The 23121-nt window shown below is 43.2% G+C and overlaps 1 protein-coding gene across 2 annotated transcripts in view; it reads left to right on the top strand.

Moving 5' to 3' along the window:
• Window positions 1-23121, top strand: part of FAM124A (family with sequence similarity 124 member A) — a 56034-nt gene that overhangs the window by 18098 nt on the left and 14815 nt on the right. For both annotated transcript variants that reach the window (XM_056329662.1, XM_056329661.1), the window contains exons 2-3: window positions 2640-2671; window positions 21105-21844. In XM_056329662.1, the coding sequence (XP_056185637.1) occupies window positions 2640-2671; window positions 21105-21844 (772 nt within the window). The remainder of the gene's footprint in view (window positions 1-2639; window positions 2672-21104; window positions 21845-23121) is intronic.

Below are 23121 nucleotides of genomic sequence, written 5' to 3'. Positions count from 1 at the left end.
CCATGTCCTATAATGTGCCTGCAGCACTTTGGGATAATAAAATAACAGTGTGAAGTAATAGAAAGCTGCCTCTACTTGCAGTAAGCAAAAGGCAAAATGTTGTCTCGCTTCCATCCGAAACACAAGCAGTGCAGATTCATATTGAATTAGCCACCAGCTGCCGAAGACAGATACACTGAAGGACAGCCCCAGGCTGTTTTCAAACAGAAGTGCAGCCTAAATGAGTCCTTGCCTGGGATGCTTGGAGGCAGCTGGATGTATATTGCTTGCCTCTGGGCTTGTGAAGAGTGACATGATACACAGTTTTCACACCCTTCCAAATATACATGGTGCCAAATGATAGCGGCATGATCTGCTGGTGAAAATGCCATGCAGCTTTATGGCCTGCACAGCACTACTTAGCCAGCCCCTGGGGTCGCTTCCCCTTGGTCCCTGCCCAGAGGTGGGCCAGCGGTGCGTATGTGGCCCAGCAGTAGGAAGGAGGAGGTGTCCTTCTCAGCTCATGTCATCGCTGCCTTTACCATTCCCAGCTACACAAGGGTCCTGGGGGAGGTTGGTTGAGGGACAGCAATTTATTCATGGAGGAAGTGCTATGTAGTGTAGAGGAATTCTAGAGGACTGTATGAAAAATTTATTTGTAAAAGGTTGTAATGTTTGTTAAAAACATAAGAAAAAAAGTGGGGGCGGGGAAGTGCAGTGGAATGAAGCTGTGTTAATTACCATTGATAATATACAACTGTGGGTTGGCCAATGTAGATAAGGTGCAGCTGTGGCTGGTGAAGTAGTTGAGAGCCAAGGAAGAGAGAGTAGCTGAGGAAGAAGCAGAGAGAACACGTGCCCTGGATGAGGTGAGACAAGGAGAAGGCAGCAGAGGGACTGGCATGAAGAGTATGTTGGTATGAGATGGTAAAGCCCTTGTTGCAGCTTGATGGTTTTGAGAGTGCTGTGACAATGTAGCAGGTACATATGAGGTGACTGAGGGGGGGTTACTAATGACCTGATCCTGTGGTCTCTGCCATGTGTGATAAAGATATGCCCTTGCTCCTTGTTGTTATTGAAGTGGTTGGGGGTGCAGGTTTTAGCAAAGGAGAAAGCAAGAGAGAGATGCAAGCCCCCATCCGCAACTCTCTCCCCAGAACTGCACAGACCTTTTTCCAAAACTACAATAACCTCATAGTACTTGACAGTATTTGTGGCAATATTTCCATAGTATTGTGAAAAATTCAGTTTGTGTCATCTTTCACTAGTCCAGCAGGATTGGCAAGAAGAGTTGAGGGTAGTTTCTCATGGTCTGTTTCACCTAAAGTAGCAGTCTTAGCATATGATCTGCAGAACACTGAGTGCTAAGCACGGGGTTGTGAAATACGGGGATGACTGTAATTGCTTAAGCTTCTTCTGCAGAGAGATATCCATATTAAAATCAAAAGTGGCCGCTACAGTTATATGGAGTTGATGTCCTTTATTCCCTTGGATGCCTGAGAGCCTAGAGTATGAAGCATCCTGAGAACATGCTTAGGATGGTATCTATTTCCAGACCAATATCTTGGGAGTCAAGGCTCACATGTTTTGTTTGGTTTTTATTTAAAGCAATATTGCAAACTTGTTGCAATTATTTATATAAAACAAGCATTTAGGTTTGGATCCAAGAACTGTTACGGCTCCCTGAATGGTTTGCCTGTTATATTCAGGGCACTGCAGGGCTTACATGTGAGTCATTAATTGTGGCAGAGAGCTCCGTTGAGTGGGGTCTGTTCTGGGGAGCCAGCACGTGGAGGGGTGGGGGCTGTGTGACTGTGAGCTCCAAACCCAAACACTCAGAAGTCAGACATAGGGCCTCAGAAGTGGAAATTATTATTTTTTTTTTTAATATTCAGTGAGGGCATATTTGTTTTACCTTAGTATTTCTGAGCCTTTAGGATGTAAACGGGCCATGTCTTAATCAGCCCAGAATCAGGTTTTCAGGAGTTTGGGCTTATATGCAACTGCAAAGTTAATTGCACTGTTGCTGAAAATACTTAACTGCTCTGTATTTCTCATGGGTTATCCAGAATGCTCTGTAGTAGAACCAGTTTTACTGAGAGTTGTCTTGAAGAGGAAAAGTCATTCCTAAAGCAAAAAGCTTTGTCATCTAGATGTTTATATTTGGTAGTCATTTTGTGTCTTCACTGCTAGATGTGACCAAAGAACAATAAAAGCTCTGCTCTTTGAGTAGGGTTCTCTTAAAAAAAAAAAAAAAAAAAAAAAAAAAAGTCTGCAAAACAGCATTTAGAGGACATGAAGTGGGGAAGATGAGGAGCAGAGTCAAAATGTAGTAATTTCTGCTCCTAACCTATGTCTGAAGCAGCCTGTTTTGTTCTTGTAGAGAGCATTCTGAGGTTTAATTTTTACACCTAAAGTTAGGTAGCCTGAATATCGCTTAAATAAAACCCTAATTGCTTTACTCACTCTATGTAGGTGTTTTCAAAATCCATGAGATGCCGGGTTTTCTCTTCAAAACCTGTTCCAGTTATTATCTTAGCACAAAAATAATGCTAAATGGTTGTTGAACTGTTTTAATATGCAATGTGAGTTAGATTTGGTATGTTTTTCATTATCTCTTTTAGATTTAATATGGTCTAACTGAAATCTTTGTCTTGCAGGTCTGAGTACAGCCGTATGTCCTCTACCAGCAGTGAGTATAACTTTGAGAATTTTTTTGAAATTGATTTTCATATTTTCTTTTTTCTAGCTGCTAATATTTATTAACATCAACCTAGTGTTATGATGGAGTTCACTCTGACACAGTAAAGCCCCTGTTCATTCTTTTCTTGGATCTATGTCTAGGAACAGTATGGAAAATTAAACTGGTTGGATGTTTATGACCAAAATACAAGACACGTGTAAAGTCACAAATATTGGAGCTCACAAGAATGCAAGGCAAAATGAGAACAAAATCTGTAAACACGTGGCCAATGTAAATGGGTCCTCCAGCCAAATGAGTTTGCAGTGATGAATGTCATTAGAGCTGGGGGATGCAGGAATACTTGAACACTTATTGTAAGTTGATGCCAAGGAAGCACTTGAGTGCAAATTCTGTGAAGCATTTCTTTGATTTCAGATATGATAGATGCTCTAGTAAATGTCATAATCTTTCTAGATGTTTACTATAGCCAGTTGAATTTCAGGTTATCCAACTGATAAAATGTGAATCCTGGTGTCTGGATTATTTTTTTCTTTTTTTCAGCAATGCAAAATGGCAGTTTTTTAAGGAACAAGGAGTGCTTTTTCAGTCCTTTATCTACCCACTCCAACCATCTTCTCAGTTGTAGGACATACTGTATCCAATGCACTTGGAAATGCAATAGTGCTTATTCATGCACAGCTACTAGTATCTCTGTCTCGTCAAAGTGCAAGGTGATGCCTGTCTCCCTGATTCACATGTAGACGTGAGCTTTATTTATGCCAAGCAGGCAGATCAAAAATTCACAGATGACAAATTGTGTTTTATAATCTGGATCTTTAAGCGCCATGAAAATCAGAGGGGAAGAAAGCTGTCAGTTTTTTCCTCATTCACACATTCTGGCTGAAGCGTGGAGAGGGTTATTTTCCATCTCCCATGGTCTTCAGCGGTGGGCTTTTATTGATTTCAACAAGAGCTGAATCAGACAGTGTTCGTAATGTCTGGCTCCTGAGCTGATGTGACTAGCAGGGAGCTCGCTGTCTTTCCTCCATCTGCTCAGAGTGTGTGTGTGTCTGAGAAAGGAAAATGCTGAACTAAATTCTCTATGAATTCTGTTGTTCAAATAGATTTCTGGATTCCCACTGTCAGACATAATTTTTTAAATGATTGGGAGGCAAAATCCAGGCAATCGACTTTTCTGGGATAGTAAAAGCATATTGGATTTCACTGGTTACACCAGATGTGTGCCCCACCACGCCCTCAGCTCGCAATTTTGGGTGATGGCTTGTGGAGTACGCTGCCAGCTTCCTGTGTTTTTTGGGTGGGGACCCGTAGTTATTTTCCTAGTAGAAATGCTTATTTGGCAGAGAAGTTCAGAAGACAAGGTGTAAGTAGAGTATTTCTCATCTAAAAATCTGGTTTTGGTCCCTTACCAACTTTGCATGACTACTGCCTTCACCTTTTACAAATAAAGGTAACAAATTACATTTGTAAGTCTTTGTTTTTATTACATGAACTGTTTGTAAGCGTAAATTTGGGTTGTGTGGCAGCTACACTGTGTCACATTAACTGTGGTCACCTCAGTGTCTTGCTGACCAGGGCTGTCCAGAATATGTGGGGGTTACAGGGGTATTTCAGCACCAGTAATTTGTCAGTACAAGGAGGTATTATCATTCCAGCAAAGACACAGAAGTTCAGGGGGCAGGACAGTCATCTTCTTTCTCTTTTCTGCTTCCAAGGCAAGTTATATTGATACAGCTTCACAAGTGGCAGCATTTAACTTTGCATTTTGTGGGGTTTGCGTGGTTGGTTTGGTTAGACAGTGCAAGATAACAGAAACAGCTGCGTAAAAGAATTTCAGCAAAATAGAAATGCTTTCGTGTTGGAGGCTGACAGTCAGGGGGTGCATAATGCATTTGAAGAAAATATTGTTGGGGAAGAGATACTAGGGGGGAAAAAAGGTGATTTGGCCATTTTAATTTCTCTGAGGGAAAGATTCAGCAAGTGATATCATCCATAATACAGAAAGCAGTCTAATCAATGATGCTGTTAGTCCCTAATATAATACAAAGTAAGCTGTTGTAAATTACAAAGCAAAGAATCTCTGTTACCTACAGCTGCTTCATCTGAAGCTCCTGTTCTAATGAAGTGGAGTTTATCTAAACCAGAGGGATCATGGGCTAATTTGGTTTTATAGGGGTCTTATTCAGTGGTATCGATGAGGCTTCAATTTCAGCTTTTAATAAAAGAACAACCTTCTAAATTTCTGGATGAACTCCACCGGACGATGGTTTTCCATAGACATGCCAAGAAAATGATAAGAGAGATTTCACAGGTGAATTAAATACAGCTGCCTATATCACTTGCTGCGATGCCAACAGCCGAACAAACTGCAGGAATTTACACCACTGCAAAAGTAGACGGGAATTCTAGACCCCCCCCAGTCAGAAGTAAAATCTTATTGGGTGCTTTAGGGCTGTCATGGGTTAACCCCAGATGACAATTAAGCACCACACAGCCCCTTGCTCGCTCCCCACCCCCCTCCCTGCAGCAGGGTGGGGGACACAATCGAAAAAGTAAAACTGAGCAAACACATGGCTTGAGATAATGACAGTTTAATGGGACAGAAAAGGAGGAAAACAATAGCTATGATCAAAGATTTAGAATATAGAGACAAGTGATGCACAATGCAGTTGCCCACCACCCGCTGACCGATGCCCGGCCAGCTTTGCCCCTGGTTTATATGCTGAGCATGGCACCGTATGGTATGGAATAGCCCTGGGGTCAGCTGGGGCCAGCTGTCCTGGCTGTGTCCCCTCCCAGCTTCTTGTGCCCCCCAGCATGCTCACTGGCAGGGCATGACAAACTGAAAAGTCTTTGACTTATAAAATAACACTTTCTAGCAACAACTAAAAACATCAGTGTGTTATCAACGTGACTGTGCTACTAAATCACTATACCAGCTACTAGGAAGAAATTTAACCCTCTCCCAGCCAAAACCAGGGCAATGCCAATGGAAGGATCATTTTGTACATGCGTTATTTCTAGTACTTATTTTCCCTAAGCATGTGGCAGCAGTTATCATGGGCAGCGTATGCTTCAGCAGTTCAAAGCCCTGCCTGGTGGGTTGATTGGACCTTGGGTCTTATGCCGCATCTCAATTCTTTTCTTCTTTGCTTTTGTGTCCTGGCTGTGGGTAATCCAAAAATGTTTTTTCCTGGCAGCGTTCATCTAATGTTTGTGGCTTTATACAGCAAGTACTTTGAGAGAGAGTACCAAAGTTTGCTGAGTGTGTTTATTTCTGCAAGAAAATGCAGTGGCTATCTGCTGTGAGGGCTCTGCCTATTGTCAGGGTGACTGTGTGCCATTTTGCCTTTTCATATTGGGCAGAGTAAGCAGGCCATGCAAACCTGTCTGCTGGATGCTGGGGTCTGAGGTGGTACATTTTGAAAGGTTCAGCAGTGTGATTCCAAGGAAGAGAAACGCTAAATTTATTTTGACTTCCCCGCCCCGCCTCCCCTGAATTCTGTTGCGTATAGCCACTTTTCCCTTTGTTCTTTAGCAGGAGGTGTGCTTTGTCTTACTAGGATGTTTTGCCTGTTGGTGTGCTCCTCATTAATCTAGGAAATGTATTAAGCTTCTTTTTGCTCATGTTCTCAATTACATTTTCAATTACAGTTTTCAATTACTATTAGGGATCCCTGTTCATACATGAGAGGGAATTGTGCTAGGCACTTTACACACACAGAAGAGACCTTTACCCAAAGTACATAATCCCAAAATATAAAGACCATAGGTGGCATATGGATACAGGCAGTTGGAATCACAAAGAAATAATTAATTGGTGTTGGTCAGCACAATAAGCAACAGTCTCTGCATATCAACATTTTAATTATCTTCAAATTGCTTTGAGCTATGTATTTCAAGGATGATTTTCGACCAGGGAGGAGGAGTTTTAATGGGGACTGCTTATTTCCGCCTCTGCATAATCTTTGCATTTATGATAATGGCTCTTCAGAAAGGCTCAAACCAGGAGTGGGCATTGTGAAGCAAGACTTTTGTGATTTGTAACATTTGAAATATTCCGTACTTTGTTAGGCTCCATACCTCTGGAGCCAGTTGAACCAGGTTGTCTTAGAAATGGTTGTGGAGGTGATTATTCTGCCACCCCCACCCCCCCGACACTTTTCAGCTAGGCAATCAGTAGGGAGCTGTCTAGATACATGTTCGTACCATTCCAGCTACATTGGTAAATGAAACATAAAAGTGGCATTATGGGATAAGATACAAGTTTGTGGCAGACTTTAGAGCATTTGAGACAGTAAAAGTGTGTAGCTTGTAGTGGTTCATGTTGTGCTTCTCAATGAAGTAAAGGGCTTGTCACTCACCTGCTTTGCAGTCGGAAAGCTGGTAATTCGCCTTCCCCTGCTCCCCTGCCTTTCATTTAGCAGCTGGGAAACGATCGAGTCCTGCTAGGGTGCTTTTAAGTTGTTTGTATTCTTCGATGGTAAACCTGAGAGCTGGGATATTAAGATTTTTGTGCATGCTTCCTAACCCATGGAATTTTACCCACTTTCTGGTTCTAAAAATGAAGCGCAAGACAGTTTCTTTTGGCAGATTTAAAAATATGTGAGTTACGGAGCATGTTTCTTTTTAATACATTTTTTTCAGTTTGGCATTCCGTTCCTGTGCTAGTATAAACTCAGATCTTTGTTTTGGGATTTGGTCAGTGTTTTGTCAGTGTTATCTGCATCAGCTCCCTGGGCTGGTTTCGGACTCTGTTTTCTCTGCCAGCGTTAAGAGCCCTCATGTGCAAAACTTGCAGTCTTTATGGAGGGCTAGTAAGGGCAAAGTTTCTCTTATTCTTGATTCCAGAAGCAGGGTGAGGTACTAAGGCTGCATCTTACCTCCATGCACTAGCTGTGTGTTGAAATAGGCTGCCCTAATGGCTCTTTGGATGGTAGATTTTATATCCTGAGTGGTGTTTGCTCTTTGTGATGGATCTGGCCATGGGGAATGGGAAATCACCAGCACTACAGTACTTGCTGCTTATGAAAAGCCCCTTGAAACCTGGTGTTTGTGTATGCACCCTGAACTAGTCCAAGATGACATACCCTAATCGATGTCCTTTTTCTTTCAGAGTTATTCCCACTCTTTTTTTAGACGCCTAGCAATCCTCATTAAAGACAGTTAGGGTAAGTTAATGGCATGTAGCCAAGTGACAATATTCAAATAAGAAAAAAACCGTTGCCCAAAACCTAGTGCTGTCCTGAACTTGAGGTAAATCTTTGTTTTCTTGGAGCTGCATTACCTTTCTTTGCTGATTCAGTGCTGTATTTACCTGCTCTCATTTTGAGTAACTGTGTTTACTTTGAAGCCAGCTGTGAAATTAAGGCCTCATTAGAAGTAGAGATTATGTTTTTGTATGCACTGTCATTTTGAGGACCCATCAAAAGCTACTTGAGTACCAATGCAGTCCATCAGGTAGGTTGGGAGGGGTCAGCATTAGGCCACCTTGCCCATTGATGCTCAGAGCTTGCCAAGGCACAGTTACATGACAGTTTTCACACCACTTCCATGCTGTGTGCATGTGACAATGTGCTGCTGCTCTCTTTTGCTCTGTTTTGTCTCTTTTTTTTTTCTCTCTCTCTTTTTTTCCCTCTCACCATGGCATCTGCTTCTTGATGTTACCTGCCAAGAGTCTTCCTCTTCCCTCTTGTTAGATTGTAAGTGTTGTTGGAGGGAAATGTGAAAAGGAAAATGTATCCGTGAATAAAAGAGTCAGATCCAGCCTGAGCACTAGGTCCTTTATAGAGGGGAGCAAAGTCAGTGTCTCTAGAAGTTCTCCCATTTCTAACTTGTAAGAATTTTTGTTACCAAACACTCAGAGATTGAGGGATTGTGTCTCAGAATGAGCACTAACGGAGGTTTTGACAAAAAACAGAAGATGAAGCCTTCCTGGTTGCAGAGGTAATGGGAGCTACTGGAGTGTAAGGATCTATAGTATTAAGCAGACTTATAGGTGCCTTGTAACAATAGCATATGGAAAAATTGCTTCCTGTTACTTGTGTATCATTTCAAAATCTGGCTGCCTTCCCTTTACTGTTAAAGGTGATGGAAACTAACCAGGAGCAGGAAGGGGGCTGGGTTTGATTTGGGCTTTTAAAAATCTGTCAAAAAGCTAAAATTTTGTAATACAATCACCTACTTTAAGTTAGTTTAGTTAAAACTGGTTCTGACCCAGGCACTGCTGGACTGGGTGTCATCTAAGTATATTTCTCCAAACAATGTAATTTAATAAGTGCAAGGATATATTTATATTCTTTTACTGCAATACAAAGGTATAGTGTAGTTTATTGTTTCTTATTTCCACAGAGAACTGAGATGCTTTTACAATGGCTGGCAACAAGCTGTATTAAATACAATTGTAAAAACAATTTACAGTGGGCTTGCCAGCATCATGCTATATTTCCAGAAGGTGTTATTATAAAAGGGAGACTAATTAAAGTATGAGGAAAAATGGAAGAGGAAATTGGACCCAAATCATGTGGAGCTCTTAGCCTGCAGCATCTGTCAATGTTGCAAATTCGGGTATTTTTTATAGCAGTGAAATCTAAAGTGTCAGCTCCTGTGGAAAATACAGTAAACATCTTCTGTATATCTTGCCTGGCCTGTGTTATGCTGCTAGAGGTAAAGAGCAGTGCTGTTTCCTACTGTGGCTGTGTGAAGAAGGAAAATGTTATTGATACATACCGCCCAGCAGTCTTTGGCTGTGCAAAACATGTTTACGGAGCTGCTTGTGATCATGCTGCACCGTGATGAAGGAGCAAAGCTTGCGTACAGGATAGAAAAGTATAGTACCGAACCACAGAAAGTTGAGGTTGGAAGGCACCTTTGGAGACTGTCTAGTCCCAAAAGCTCTGCTGAAAGCAGGGGCAGTGAGAGTGGGTTGCTCAGGGCGATATCCCATTCTGTTCTGAATATCCCCACCGCCTGTCTGGGCAACCTCTTCCAGTAAGTGACCAGCCTCACAGTAAAAAAGGCATTTTCTTGTTTAAAAAGAATTTCCTGTATTTCAGTTTGAATCATCAGCCGAGAGCAACATCAGCAGGCCTTGCTGCTTTCCAGTCCCTAATTTCTCTCTAGGTTGAAGAATTTTTATTCAACTTCCTCCTGTTTCACTATGGTATTTGATCACACAGCACCATTCCCTCTCCCAGCCCCATCAGCATCCCAGTCTAATCCACAAGCATCCACAGATGATGCATCCTGATTTTCAGGAGCTGATTTTCAGGACCCTTGCCTATGTCAGGAACAGCACGGAGTTATCACTGCTGACAAGCACCATTGCCTGGAAACTGTGCTAGAGAGCTTGATAGTGAGTTGACATTGTTATTTGCACTTTTACCTTTCAAGAAGTTGAGGTTAGGATGCTGTTCTAGTAGGGAGACAGTGTGTTGAGGTTGGTCTTGCTGCATATGGTTGCCCAGGAGCATAAATGTAGAGAGGAAATATCTCCCTAAAGACATGACTAAAGATGGCCAGTGGCCAGAAAGAGAAGATAAAAAAGAAATGAAGCACAGACATGTGTAAGGACATGCACAAATGAATGTGTAACTGTGCTTGAAATCAAATTTAGGTTTGATTTTTGCATGTCAAGTGCGTGGCATTAACCACAAACATGCCCTTCCCCTTGTGAAGGCTGAAGTTCCTGTTTAAATGTATTGTAGCCCACGTTTCTGTTCTTTGTTAAAATCAGAGTTTCACTCTTCGGGATCATTTAGCCTGCACCAAACTGTGTCCCCTATGGTTAAATTACTTCCTACTGGCTTAGTGCTAGCTTGGCATTTCTGTATCAAAGGGGTGTAACTGTACTCTAAACGGTTACTGGATCAGAACTATCAAAAATCTGGGCTTGTTGTTTTGTATATTGTTTTCTGACCACATGCGGTCAGGGTTTTTTCCTGTTATGTAGACAAAGCAGGTAAAAACTGGAATAGTAATTAAAAAAAAATAATTGTGTATGAATGACAATCTGAATGCTTTTCTAGCTCCTTTTTAAAGCACACATAGTCATAATCAAAACCACAGAGGGCAAATATTTCATCTCTCTCATTACCAAACAGATTCAGAAACAGGAAAACTTTGGTAGACACTGAGCTATCGAGTCCCACAGAATTGTAGCAAAAATTTACAGGAAAGATTTTAGAGAAAGTTAAATTGGATTATTAGGTGATGTGGATTGAATTTCCCTCTGTGGAAGTATTATTGCTGCTGTCCCAGAAAACCACAAGGAGCTAGGCAGTCATTTAGTGGGTCTTCTACTTTAGGCAGTAGATTGCAGGAAAGATGTTGGCATTCCAAGTTCAGCTGGTACAGTGACGAGAATGATGTGGAAAGTGTTGAGACGTCTGTCTGAATTGTTAAAGGCCAGACAGCAAAGCTAAAAAAAAACCTGTCCCATGGCAACTCCTGACTTGGAGGCAGTAGTTGTGGTAGAATGGGAAAAGCCATCTGACTCACTGAGTCAAACGACAAAACACTTGTAAAGGCTGAAGCTATTAAGGCAGTTTCTACTAAATGCATGCTGTCTTGACAGTGCCGACAATTAGTTTCCTCACTTTATGGCTGCAGTACATTATGGTGGTGCATTTTCTTTAGTTTCAACTTTTAAAAATAAATAAATAGAATTTATTTATGCAAGCTCAGTGGGGAACTGGGACATTTAATAGTTGGTGTGTGCCACATTTTAGAGCAATAGATGTCCACTGCCTGCTTCATTTTTGTTGGTACCACATATTTTTTGATCAGTAGTTTAGGAAAAAAATCTTGCATCTGTAATTTCTAAAAGGTTCAGGAAATGTTTACCAGGCAGCTTCTGTCTGCCACCTTATGGGATCAGGATGAAGCACCAAAGACAAAGCATGCTTTCTATTACCACTTCCCTTTTCCATCAGCTGGGGTGAGGTGGGTCTTTTGAACCACACACTTCTGTCAGCTGAAAGGATTATGAGATACAAAATAGTGTTCCACTACGGTCAAGTCCAAGTGGGTCCTTTGCTGTGTGTTTTTAATTGTCTACAGAGAAACAACCAGGGCAATGCTTGACCATCCCTCATGGTTTGATCCCATTTTTTCTTCAGATGTGTCGAGTATGGATGCTTTGTTGTGGCTTCAGTGTTCCCTCTGGCTGGGTTTCCCTGCCACCTCTTCGTGATACCAGGAAGGTTTGTGCAAAAGTGCAAACTGATTAAAAGAAGTCTACCTGAAAATTAACGTTTTTAGCCAGATCAGTTCTCTGACTGCCACCAGAAGTCACAATCCTTCTCTGAGGGCTTCTTTTCAGCCTGTTCAGCAAGCGGTTTCAACTTGCCCCTAGACCTGACACATGGGAAGCACTGGAAACACTTAGCTGGGAATACTAGGGGGGAAGAGTGCCAGCAATGAAGCCTTGAATTGTCTTAAGCCCATCATAAAATCACACTCTCGGTTGAGTATATTGTGTGAGGTATGGACCATTGCTGGACCAAATTTGTCAGCTGCTCAAGTGTACAATGTTTCTTGGTTTCTTTTAAGGCAATGTTCTTTCTGCCCTTTTATAAAAAATGCATTTTTTAGAATCTCAGTTTTACAAGGACAAGGTTCAAAGGTCTTTGAACAGTATGGTGGTGGATGCAGTTTGAATGCTGACACACGTTGTACAGCTTTTGATTTACTGGTGATTGCTGATAGCAGTTTTACTGAGTCACTACACATTGCAACTGTACAATATGATGTTAATAGCAAAGAATGGTATCTAGGTTCTTGCCAAGTACAATGATCCACGTCTGTCTTTACGAAAATTTTATGATTGGGAAGGGCATGCAACTTGGCAAAGCTTAAACTCTTCTAAAGTGGAAATCTGCAGCCATTTGGAATACTGCTCTGTCAGTGTTTCAGTTTCAGGTCCTCTTGTCTTCCTTACCCTCCCTAAAAGGTAAGGCAACTTTTTTTTTTTTTTTAATTCTACATACAATACAAAGCAACGATAAAGCAAATTAATCTAGTAGTTGAGCATTAATAATTAATGCACCTTCCCTGTTTTTCTCTGCTGGACTGAATTTAGCTGCAATATAGGCTGTTATACAAAGTCCTGTGCCTTACCCTGATGGCCCAGGCTAATTCATGCCAGTAGCTTCACTAAACTCACCAAGGCAAATCCTGCAAGCAGCAGCTCACCATTGTGCTTCAGTTCCCTGCTCAGGGGGCTGTGATTACTCTGTCTTCCGAAAGACACAGAATGACAGTTGCCGACTGTTTTCCACAGATCAGGAATATTTTTCATGGCATCAAAAAAAAAAAAAGTCCTTACTGTTTCTCTTATGGGTATTGGGTTTCCCGTGAAAATTAATCTCCATGCGAAGAAGCCATTTGGGCCTCTAGATGGCAAATAGAGGTAGATTGTGGCTTTTGAGTGAAAGCAGGTGGGACAGCGAAGGCAGTTTGAAGATACCAAATGATGTGGGTCTGTTTCATTTAGGGACACATGCAGACTGAGAATCAAGACAGTTCTTGAATTGTGGTGAACTGTGTGGGAGGGAAGAGAGGACATGAGAACAGCTGACATCCAGAAGAGTATCCCTGAAGGGTGTAGGATCACACCAGCATTTGGGGGTTCTTGCTTTTCAGCAAATCAGTAGCTAAATCTGTGGTTGAGGAGAGTATTGAAGTAAGACTTCAGCACTCTCTGGAGGGTAAGTAGATTATAAGGAATCTTTTTTTTTAATTTGAAATTCTGATTGTTTTTAACACTTCAAGAGCACCATGCAGCAAGACTAAAGAGCTCATGGAGAAGACCACAGCACTGATGGAAAAATCCATATCATCGGGGGTGTTTGTGAGGAGTTGCCAAACAGTTTGCTTGCTTGTAACCATGGTGTAAAAGCACCCACCATGGGTTCCTACAGTTTGTCTGCATGAAGATTCCATATACCTTCTTCTCAGACATGGGTGTCTTTTTTTTTTTTTTTTTCTGGGTGCTTAATATACAGTAGAGCACAGCCCCTGCTTTGGCATGTCTACAGGCTTCATAAAGCCAAGATAGAACACACAGACACAGCAAGAAGGCTCTCCTGTCAGGGACATGGAATTGCACAGCCAGAAACACAATGTGGTGCTCCCATCCCTTTCTTTTTAGCATTTTTTTTTTTTTTTTTTGAAGGGAAACATGAAGTGAATGTGTCCCGTCTTTCTTTACAGAGACACTAACTTCACACAGGTTTCATCAGAGCTGGGTGAAAGGCAGCAGGACAAACTGTTGTCTCCATGGAGAAAAAAGGCTGTAATGTGAGTTCAAGTTACCTCTTCTCCTGACCTACAGCTGGACAGTCAGCCCACAGGCAACGCACCCAGACCTTTACACCAAGTGTGAACTACTTCTTGTCAGCCATGCAGTTAGGGGATAAGTAAGAAAGCTGCAGTACTGCGAATGAGGAGATGAGGGAAATAGGGATGGAGAGTTTATCTACGACCTAAGGAGTCCGTGACTCTTTGCCTTGCTATGGGCAGTCAGCAGCCTGACTAAAGAATTCAAAGAAGTTGGTTTTCTAGGGTGTAATGGAAAACATGGCAACTTTCTTCCGTAATGCACATCACAAAAGCACGCCTCGTTTGTTGACAAGGTGGTACAGTAAGATACTAGAACAAGAATAATCTTCATGATAAGCATGTAGGCCCGCAAACTTTACCTCCAGTTTTAGTTGCATAGCTGAAGTGCCCAAGATGGAAGTGGAGTTGCTTGGTTCCCACTACACTTGTGGACAGTGGAGAGTGATGTGCCTTATCTGAGGTTTGATTCTGTCTCTCACCATGGACTACAAAAGGAGCCCAGGACAGCTAGCCTCCAGGACAGACAGGAGGGACATCTGTCAGGTACCTAACTTTCTGTGGGATGAATCTGGGCCACAATAGCTTTTGTGTTTCCTATGAAGATGATGTGGGTCCGTCATATGTTTCTGAAAGCAAGCCAAGATGGCAATCTTGGCACCATAGACTATATGACTGCAAATGGGAGAGCGAGGGTCAGGGTGCAGTGGCATGATCAGCTTAAGATGTGTAGCTACACGAGTACCCAGGCCAGCGTAAGGGAGTGGCCAGGAGTGCATGGAGAGGTAAAGGATGTGAAATGGAGTGAGATGGCCCCTTTCAACAGCAGCTTAAGCTGATCATGAAAGGCTACCCTTGGGCAGGTCATGGGAATGTAGCTAGTGGGGGAGGGATGAGAGTTCACTTTGGGCTGTAGCACAGTGGGGAGTTTCAGCAATCACTGCACCATCTAACAGCAAAGGTACCACATGATGAGATCTGCCATTGCCTTTGCTTGATCATGCAAGGCCTCTGTGGGCATTAAGTATCACTTTTTGATAAGATTCATTCTCGCAGGGTTGGCTGCGTGCTGTATACTAAGGGCAATGACACCTCGTTAGACTGTTCATATGAATATACCAAAGAAAGCTTTTTATCTCTGTCAGGCAGATAATGGGCTTCATTTCCCAGCTTTATTTTTCACTCAATACTTTTTTTTTTTTGGTTCTTCAGCAACTGAATAACAGCACAGAGAGCCTGTATCATGTGCCTGTCTGGAAGAGCAGGTTGACCGTTTTGCCACACTTGTCAGTATGCTGGTCTGCTGTGTCTATACTATCTTAGCACGGATGGAGGAGTGGGCATCCTGGCACCATTATCTCCATTCAACTGCAGCACCACAGGAAAATGCTGCTCTGATGGGAGTGTGAAAGAGGTTTCTCTTGTCGCTGTGCTGTGCAGAATATCCCCTTTCTTATTGCTTCTGAACACCCTTCATAAGTTTGAGGTGGTGTGCAAAGCAGGGCATGCTGAGAAGCACATTATCCTGCAGCCCTGCATTTGTCAGATGCTATTAAACAGCAGGGAAAGAGAATGGAGGAGCTGGTGAATCTGTCACATCCTGCTTGTTCAAAAGTTTATTGATGCTGCATAATTCATCAAAGCATGACCTGGCAGTGGGTTCTGCTGTCAGAGGTGTCCAGTTACGGCTGCTGTTGCAGCTGCCCATAAGTTGATGCTCCTTGTTTATGAAAATAGCTTTGTCTTTGTGTCTGCCCATGAGCCATTCAGTTAATATACCTAAAATGGTTGGTCTTGCCTTGGACTCGGATGAAATGTGAAGGTCCTGTTCAGTGAGAAATGCTACCATTTTGACATTTCTTTGTGTTTTGTAATGGGACTGAAATAGGGAAATATTGACATTTTCTGCGCAACAGAAATCCCAGGAAGTTTCAACTGGGAAATCTTATAGTGCTTTTTTTCTGACGTTATTTATACAGTGATTTTTTTATATAGATACTTTTTTTTTTTTACGTTCCCGCAGTTGAAATATTTTGACTTATGAACAGTGAACAAAATATGCTGATCTGTAATGTTTGGGTTTGAATTATTTCATTAGTCCCTGATAGCAAGTATTTCCTGATAATGAACTCGATGGGAGCTGCAGTTCAGAAGCTTGGTGCGCTCACTCTGACCCTCTCCCGTTGCCTGATTTACATCTCCTGCAGGGCATTGTGCAGTTTGGTCAGGCTGAAATGTGAAATCTTACTGCCTGATGTAGTGATAAAGGAATCTAGTCTGTACAGTGTATAAGACAGGTTCAGGCGCTGGTTCCCATGGAGCAGCGTACCGCAGCAGGAAAATGGAAGTTCACGTTCCAGTGTTCAGTTTCTCAATGCAATATTATGGGTCAGCTAAAAAAGTGATTTATGTCAAGTATTTATGGGTTGAATACTTTCTCTGAGTTTCCTGGATAGAAGATTGAAAATGTAGGTGGCTGGAAAATTGAAAATATCTGCCACAGTTTGGAAATGCACTTTCCCATGCACAAATTGGGGCCAGGGTCCAGTCTGCCTAAAATCTCTCTTTGCCACAGACTCCATCCTAGCTCGCATGCTTACCGGGTTTGCCTAACCCCATAGGCAACTCTTCATTAAATATCTCCTGGTGAGTTTGAGAGGTCTTTAGGTCCATATCTTGATTCACCAGCACAGGGTTAGGAGAGACATTTCAGGGAAGCGGGTACTTACCTCCTTCCTAAGTTCTGCTACAGGTTGGTTTTAGGCAGTCGGTGGATTTCCAGCCAAGTCCCTTGGAGAAGCCTGGAAAATCAGATGTTATCAGGACTGCTGAAGGTGGTGACTTCTCCTGAGATAAAAACGTGGTTGGAACACTGCCCTGAACAGGGACAGGTCTTTGTGCAGGGCAGCTGTGGGTGGAATGCAACCTGGGCCTCTCATAGCATGAAGGAGGGACCAGACTGCCAGGTCATGGCCAGAGAACCCAGTAACCACCCTGCTGGAGCCAGGGGTGCAAGAGTCCTGGGCCAAAAAGCAAATGCAAGAGGGAGACTATTCTAACCTAAGGTTATTCAGGTGCCATGGGAGAAAACTCTTGCTCAGTTTTTCTAGGGATGTTTTGCCTCCGGTGTGGTTTGATGAGAAATGTATACATACTCCAGGGAGAAGGAGCTGTAGCTCCAGTTCCCGGTACCTCCAGGTGAGGCTAGCTGCTTCCCAGCTGCTAGGGTTGCTGAGCTGAAGTCATACCTGCTTGTGCCTGCTTTGGGCCAGGAGCCCTGCCCTCCTGGCCAGCTGCAACAAGGGTGGTGTTACCAGATACCCCAGTCTTTATGGCACCTCTCAGGGGTGGTGGCTAGCCCCCCAACCCTCCACCCCAAGGAGGCAGAGCACCATTGCCTCCCACATCAGCCGTGGGTCTTCGTGTCACTAGGTGGCCACTGTTGTCACAGGTGTCCAGTTAGGACCTCTGGCCAGGGGAGGGCTGGGCAGCTCTGGGGCCAAGAGGATTGTCCTCTGCAGGCACCACTGTTCCCTGCAGAGTGAGGAGGGAGGAAACCCAGGGAGGTGGTGGAATCACCATCATGGATGCGGTGCTTGGGGACTAGTTTAGTGGTGACCTTGGCAGTTCTGTATTAACGGCTGGACTTTATGATCTTAAAGGTCTTTTCCAACCTGAATGATTCTATGAAAGGAATTAGGAAGGCAAGATCATCCTCTGCAGGTTTTTCAGAGCCAGCAGCCCCTCTCTCCATGCACTCAGCAGGGGACACAGGCGACCAGGCTAGACAGACAGGTACCTGTCCCATCTGTCCCCAAGACAAGGCAGCTTGAACTTAAGTGAAGTTGTACTGAAATGAGGCAGCTGGCACAGACGGACTTGACAGCACCCACTGCTTTCTGTCAGATTGTCTTTCTGATGAAAAAATACTGGTTTCTGGGCAGGGAAAGGAGGGGAGGAAGAACCACAGGGCAAGACTGCCATTCTGCTTTGCAGGGGTTTCTTTTTTTCTCCATTCAGCAACACTGCATCAGCAACAAAATAAAAATAATACATAGAGAAGGACCCATCCAAAGCTCAATCATAAAATATCAGGCGACCTTTAGCTCCTAGCTTTAGGACATCAAGTGTGACAGTCCCGCAGCATTTGGGCTGGGTGTTTGCTTTAACCTCTCGTGGACAGTTAATGCTACCTAACAGAGGAGTAAAAAGTTTAGAATTGTAAAATACTCTTTAAATCCTGGTAGTAATTACCTCTTAGCAATATTAGAGCTTTGCCAACTCGAAGAGAACTAATCCCCTTCTGTCACAGGAAAGAAAAAAAATGTAATAGCTGTGAGAACTGTGGAGCTTATTTCCAAATAGATGCCTCAGCATTTTGATATTTTCTGTGGGATTAACTAGTAACACAGGAAGGGTAATACATATGCAGAGCTTTCATTTGCTTCTGTGACAATTTGCCGGGGGCAAATTGAACTGTGTCATGAGAAATGCTGTCGTTTCCTTCCCTTCCTTGCCAGTTGAAGCAAAAAAATCTTGTTAGTAACATAGAAACAATTTGCAACTTATCATCAGTTCAGGGGAAGTTTCTCCTAGCTCCTTGCCTCATATTTCTGCTTTTCTTATGTTTCTCTTTCACTTACCAAAACAGAAATGGCTGCCACTTCATAAACACAGAAGCCTCGTAATGGAAGGTGTAAAGGTGTTGCAGTAAAAGCATCGTTGCTGGCATAAAACAGATACTGAAGCTCTCTGTACTGATTTGTTAGGTTTCCCCCCTTCAGCATAGTTGCTTCTAGCTCAAAAAAAGGTGATATGCTCTGCTGTATGTATAATCCTAGCTCCTAATGATGGCTTTGTGCCGTGCTTTGGTGGTCTTCTGAGGCAGGCGCTGCGAGCATCTGGTGCTGATGGGCACAGGCAGTGATGGCTGCAGAATACTAATGCTGGGGCTGGCTCCCACAAGGCTCCACTTCTGAAAAATGCTTTAGCCATTCAGCATCCATGCACCATGCTGAGCAACAGGAGGGCAGAAAAGCCATGCTCAGAGATATTTTTTTTTTCAATGCAGAGCAAGAAGCCGACAGGAATGATAGCTCTTTGCTTCACATTGTTGTGCCCAGGCTTCTTTCAGAGCTGCAGTCATTTACATGCATAAATATCAAGCCTTTCACTTGTTGCAGGCTTTGCTAGCATTTGTGTAACAAAGGAAACAGAGGGAGAAAAGAGCTGAACATCTTCTATTCCAGTCTTAGAAAATGAATGACTGCGTAGCTATGGTGATTACTTTTTTCTGGTTTTATTAGATCACTGTCCTCTGCAATTTGTTTTCCTTCCTGTCCTGCTGCCACATGTAAAGGACCATGAGAGGACCTCCCCCCACCCCCCCTTTGTCTTTCTCCCACACTGTGACTATCCATAGGGGATATCTCAAAAAATTACCTACCAGTAACAATTGTCACAGCAAAGCCTCTTGCCATGTACTGACACAGATATTTTTCTTTTTTTGCTTCATATTTTTTTCTTCCATTAAGCATCTGACAAAGCCACTCCACATCACCCATTTCTTGCAGAGGTATGAGAACTCTGCTGTAATTGTATTTTTTGGTTTTTTACTTGATTTTTCTATATCTCCCCCAGGCAAAATGTATGCTTGCTATTTGCTCTGCATACCATATCTTTCTGCAGCTTCTAAACTGAGGCTGGTGGTGTATTTACCAGTCATGTCTGGAAAATGATGCAGTTGCATCCAGCTTTTCTCAGGGTCCTGCAGCTACTGTGTATTGAAAGACAACTAAAATGCACTAATTGAGTAATACTGCTTTTCCATTAAAGCAATTGCTGAAGTATCACAGGAATGTTATTCTGATGCCAGGAGGGAGGAGGGAGAGGTTAGTACTGATTACCAATAGGAGGGGAAGCAGCCTGTGAGACAGTCTCCCTATTAAATGTAGTCTGCACAATGAAAAGCTTGGGAAGCCTTTCTAAGGCTTCACACATTTAGGCTTTGTGCCCAGGCTCAGGGTCACAGACATGGAGGTGGTTTCAGAACACCGCACAGGGGGAACCATTTCTGCAAAAGTATCCAGATTACCTGGATAATTTATTAAATTGTCTTGGATCTTCATTCACATGCATCTCTGTTGGCATGCAACTCCAGCAAAGCAGAAGTGACAGTTTCTCCCCAGCCCTCCAACCAGCCCTTGCTGCGTTTCTGAGCTTTCAAGGAGGTTTCAGGGATAACAACAGATAGAGCCCCTGTGAAGATTCCCAAGGCTAACTACAGGTTTCTTTTTTCCCCCTGAGTTAGTGTAATTTTTTGTGCTTCCTTCTCTTACCACTCTTCCCTAATCTTATAAAAACCTTGAAGCAGTAGTATTATGGTCTTGATGGTCTGAAGATATAAACAGTGCAGGATTTGTAGGGACAAGTAATATCTTTTCCTGAAGAAGGACTTGTGTGCCTGAAGGCTTGTCTGGTTTTTTTCACAACTATATCAGTTGGTCTAATAAAAGATATTACCTCTCCCTACAAACTTTGCCTTTACTTATTAAAACAGTTGCCTCCAGGACACAGAACACTCTTAACTGGGTGAAAAACTCCAACGTCAAGGTGATGGAGTGGAGTTCAATGGTGTGATTTCCATGCCCTGAGCCAACTGGCACAAATTAAAACAAGATGGGATGAACACTCTCCACCCTGATCATTCTGCACATCATTAGTGCCACTTTCACCCCTACTCTATGTCCATACTTTTGTCTTTCCTACCTCTCAGCTGTATGGGGCAGCTCTTACCGAACACAGAAACACATGTTGGGTAATGTCTTTCGGATTCTACCTCAGTAGAAACAGCAACCCTTATGGTATGCTCGATGGAACTTCTCTGTCTTCTGGTTATTTTCTTGGCTGCTATATCTCTGTACATCAGTTCTAGTTTGTTGTAGGTTAGCTTGAAAGAGATGGGGGGGGGGGGGGGGGAAGCCCAGTGTGACTGAGTAGACTGTTCCTCCTTTAAGGATCACCTAAATATTGACAACCTGGTTACAAATCTTAAAGGTTGCTTTTCTTTTTATACTTTCAGGTGAACTTTCTGTGGAAGGCATACAAGACCCATTCCTTGTTAGTGTACATATTATCACAGATCCGGGTGAATCCAAGACTCTTCAGCAAGCCATTGATAAGCTTCTAGCCTGGATCCATCCAGACCTCCAGCTGTTTCGAGTCTCAGAAAGGCGAGTGCCCAAGGAGCGCAGGAAGCCAAGTAAGGCTGGTGTTTCTCAGCCAGCCCTTGCCATCATTCTGTTTCTGCAGGAAGAATATGGAGAAGAACCCATCTTGCAGCTCCACGAAACCTTTCAGCGGCCACCTTGGCATTACCACCACACGGAGCGAGTGCATGGGAAGTTCCTCCCTTACATGCCATGCAGCCAGGACTTTTACACCTTGGCTCCAGAGACTCCTCTCTGGGCCATTCGCCCAGTGCACTACGGGAAAGAAATTATCCGCTTCACTATATACTGCAGGAGTGAAAACTTTGTTGACATTCTGAAACTGTACGAATTAATACTGAAAAGACCAGTATGTCAGAAAAAAGTGGATTTCTGTGTTTTTCCTGTCTATTCTAACATGGAAATAGACATTCAGTTTTCTTTAAAAAAACTTCCGAAGGGCCAGGTGCCAATGCCAACAGAGTCAGCAGTGCTGGAGTTCAGAGTGAAAGATGTGGGGCAGCTTGTGCCTCTCTTGCCCAACCCTTGCAGCCCCATCAGTGAAGGCAGGTGGCAGACGGAAGACCACGATGGAAATAGGATACTTTTGCAGGTAAGTTCAGTACCCAGAGAAACAGAAACACATTTACTGGTTTTGTGCAGGAGAGCTTAAGCTGCAATGGCAGCCAGGAGAGGAGGCTTTTCTTTTTGCTCTATCCTAGATGAAAGAGCCAGGACAGTACTGCTAAAGAAAGAACCTGAAACCCCTTGCTGTGTGTATAACTGATCAGGAAAGCAGTTGGTGATACTCACCAGATACCCGTCAACCTCAGCTTATGCAAAGAGCAGTGCGAGATGAGGTAGCTGTTTAAAACAATGAGGAGGCAAGGAATTATGAGCCTGAGTGGAGAAATGATGGCTAGTGGGTGTAGTGTTATAAGAAATACAGGCACAGAACCAACAGAGGTTTATAAGATAGCTCTCTGTTATTAGGTTTTTATGGAAGACAAACAGAATTTCTGATGGTACTCATTATTTTATATATGTGATAGTACTCATATATATGTAGCATCACAGGGTGACAAACTGATTCTCTTTCGCACAGTGATTGTCAGGTGGTGAAGGAAAAGAAATGCACCCTGAAGAGCAGCCCGAGAGAGACATTCCCACAGACGCTCTTCTTGAACTAATCTCAAGTGCTTGTAACCAAGTGCTGAAAGAGAGTTTATTCGTTAGGACATCCGTAGGCACGATATCTGGGCAATGTATCAGCATGCTCTGCTTCACTACGCCATATCCAAGGGAGATAAAGGGGATAACAACCAGCAAGCTTTTAATAGCTGCCTGCCCTGCAAAGGGGGTATCTGTGGCAATCCAGAGCCAGGCTAATGTGCATTCCTGCGCTGCAGAGGTATTTACTGCTGCTTAACATTTGAATCATGTTGCACCTTTGGAAAGTTGTTGTTCAGATTTCAAAGAAGAGTGTTTTGTTAGAGTGAATTGCATTTATGAAGCTTATCAAATTGCCTGACCTTGTTTCTGTGTGCCATCCTTCCACTGTACAGACCTCCCGGTGTGCACAGAGGTATGTACCACCCCACCCCCAGCACAGTGCCTCTGGGTTTGTAGCTCCTGGGACTGAAAATCCAGGTACATGGGGCTTCTGTGTGCTGGTAAGTCACGTCCAGGTGGTGGTAAAAACTTTTGTGCCACTTTGCAGATGCCACCCGCAGAGGAACCCCATGCCAGAGGTGAACAGAATGTGTCCAGGACTCGGGAGGCAATTCAGCTTCCCTGCCCATCTGCCAAGACAGTCACCGGTTTGTCACGGTTGTTGCTCGCACTGTAGGCATACCTGTGCTAGCCTGAGATAACCTGTAAACTCAAGCT

Source organism: Falco biarmicus, chromosome 2 (assembly GCF_023638135.1).
Source record: "Falco biarmicus isolate bFalBia1 chromosome 2, bFalBia1.pri, whole genome shotgun sequence".
Classification (NCBI taxonomy): domain Eukaryota; kingdom Metazoa; phylum Chordata; class Aves; order Falconiformes; family Falconidae; genus Falco; species Falco biarmicus.
Note: the sequence above shows the minus strand (reverse complement) of the source record. Positions and strands in the feature narration are given on the sequence as shown.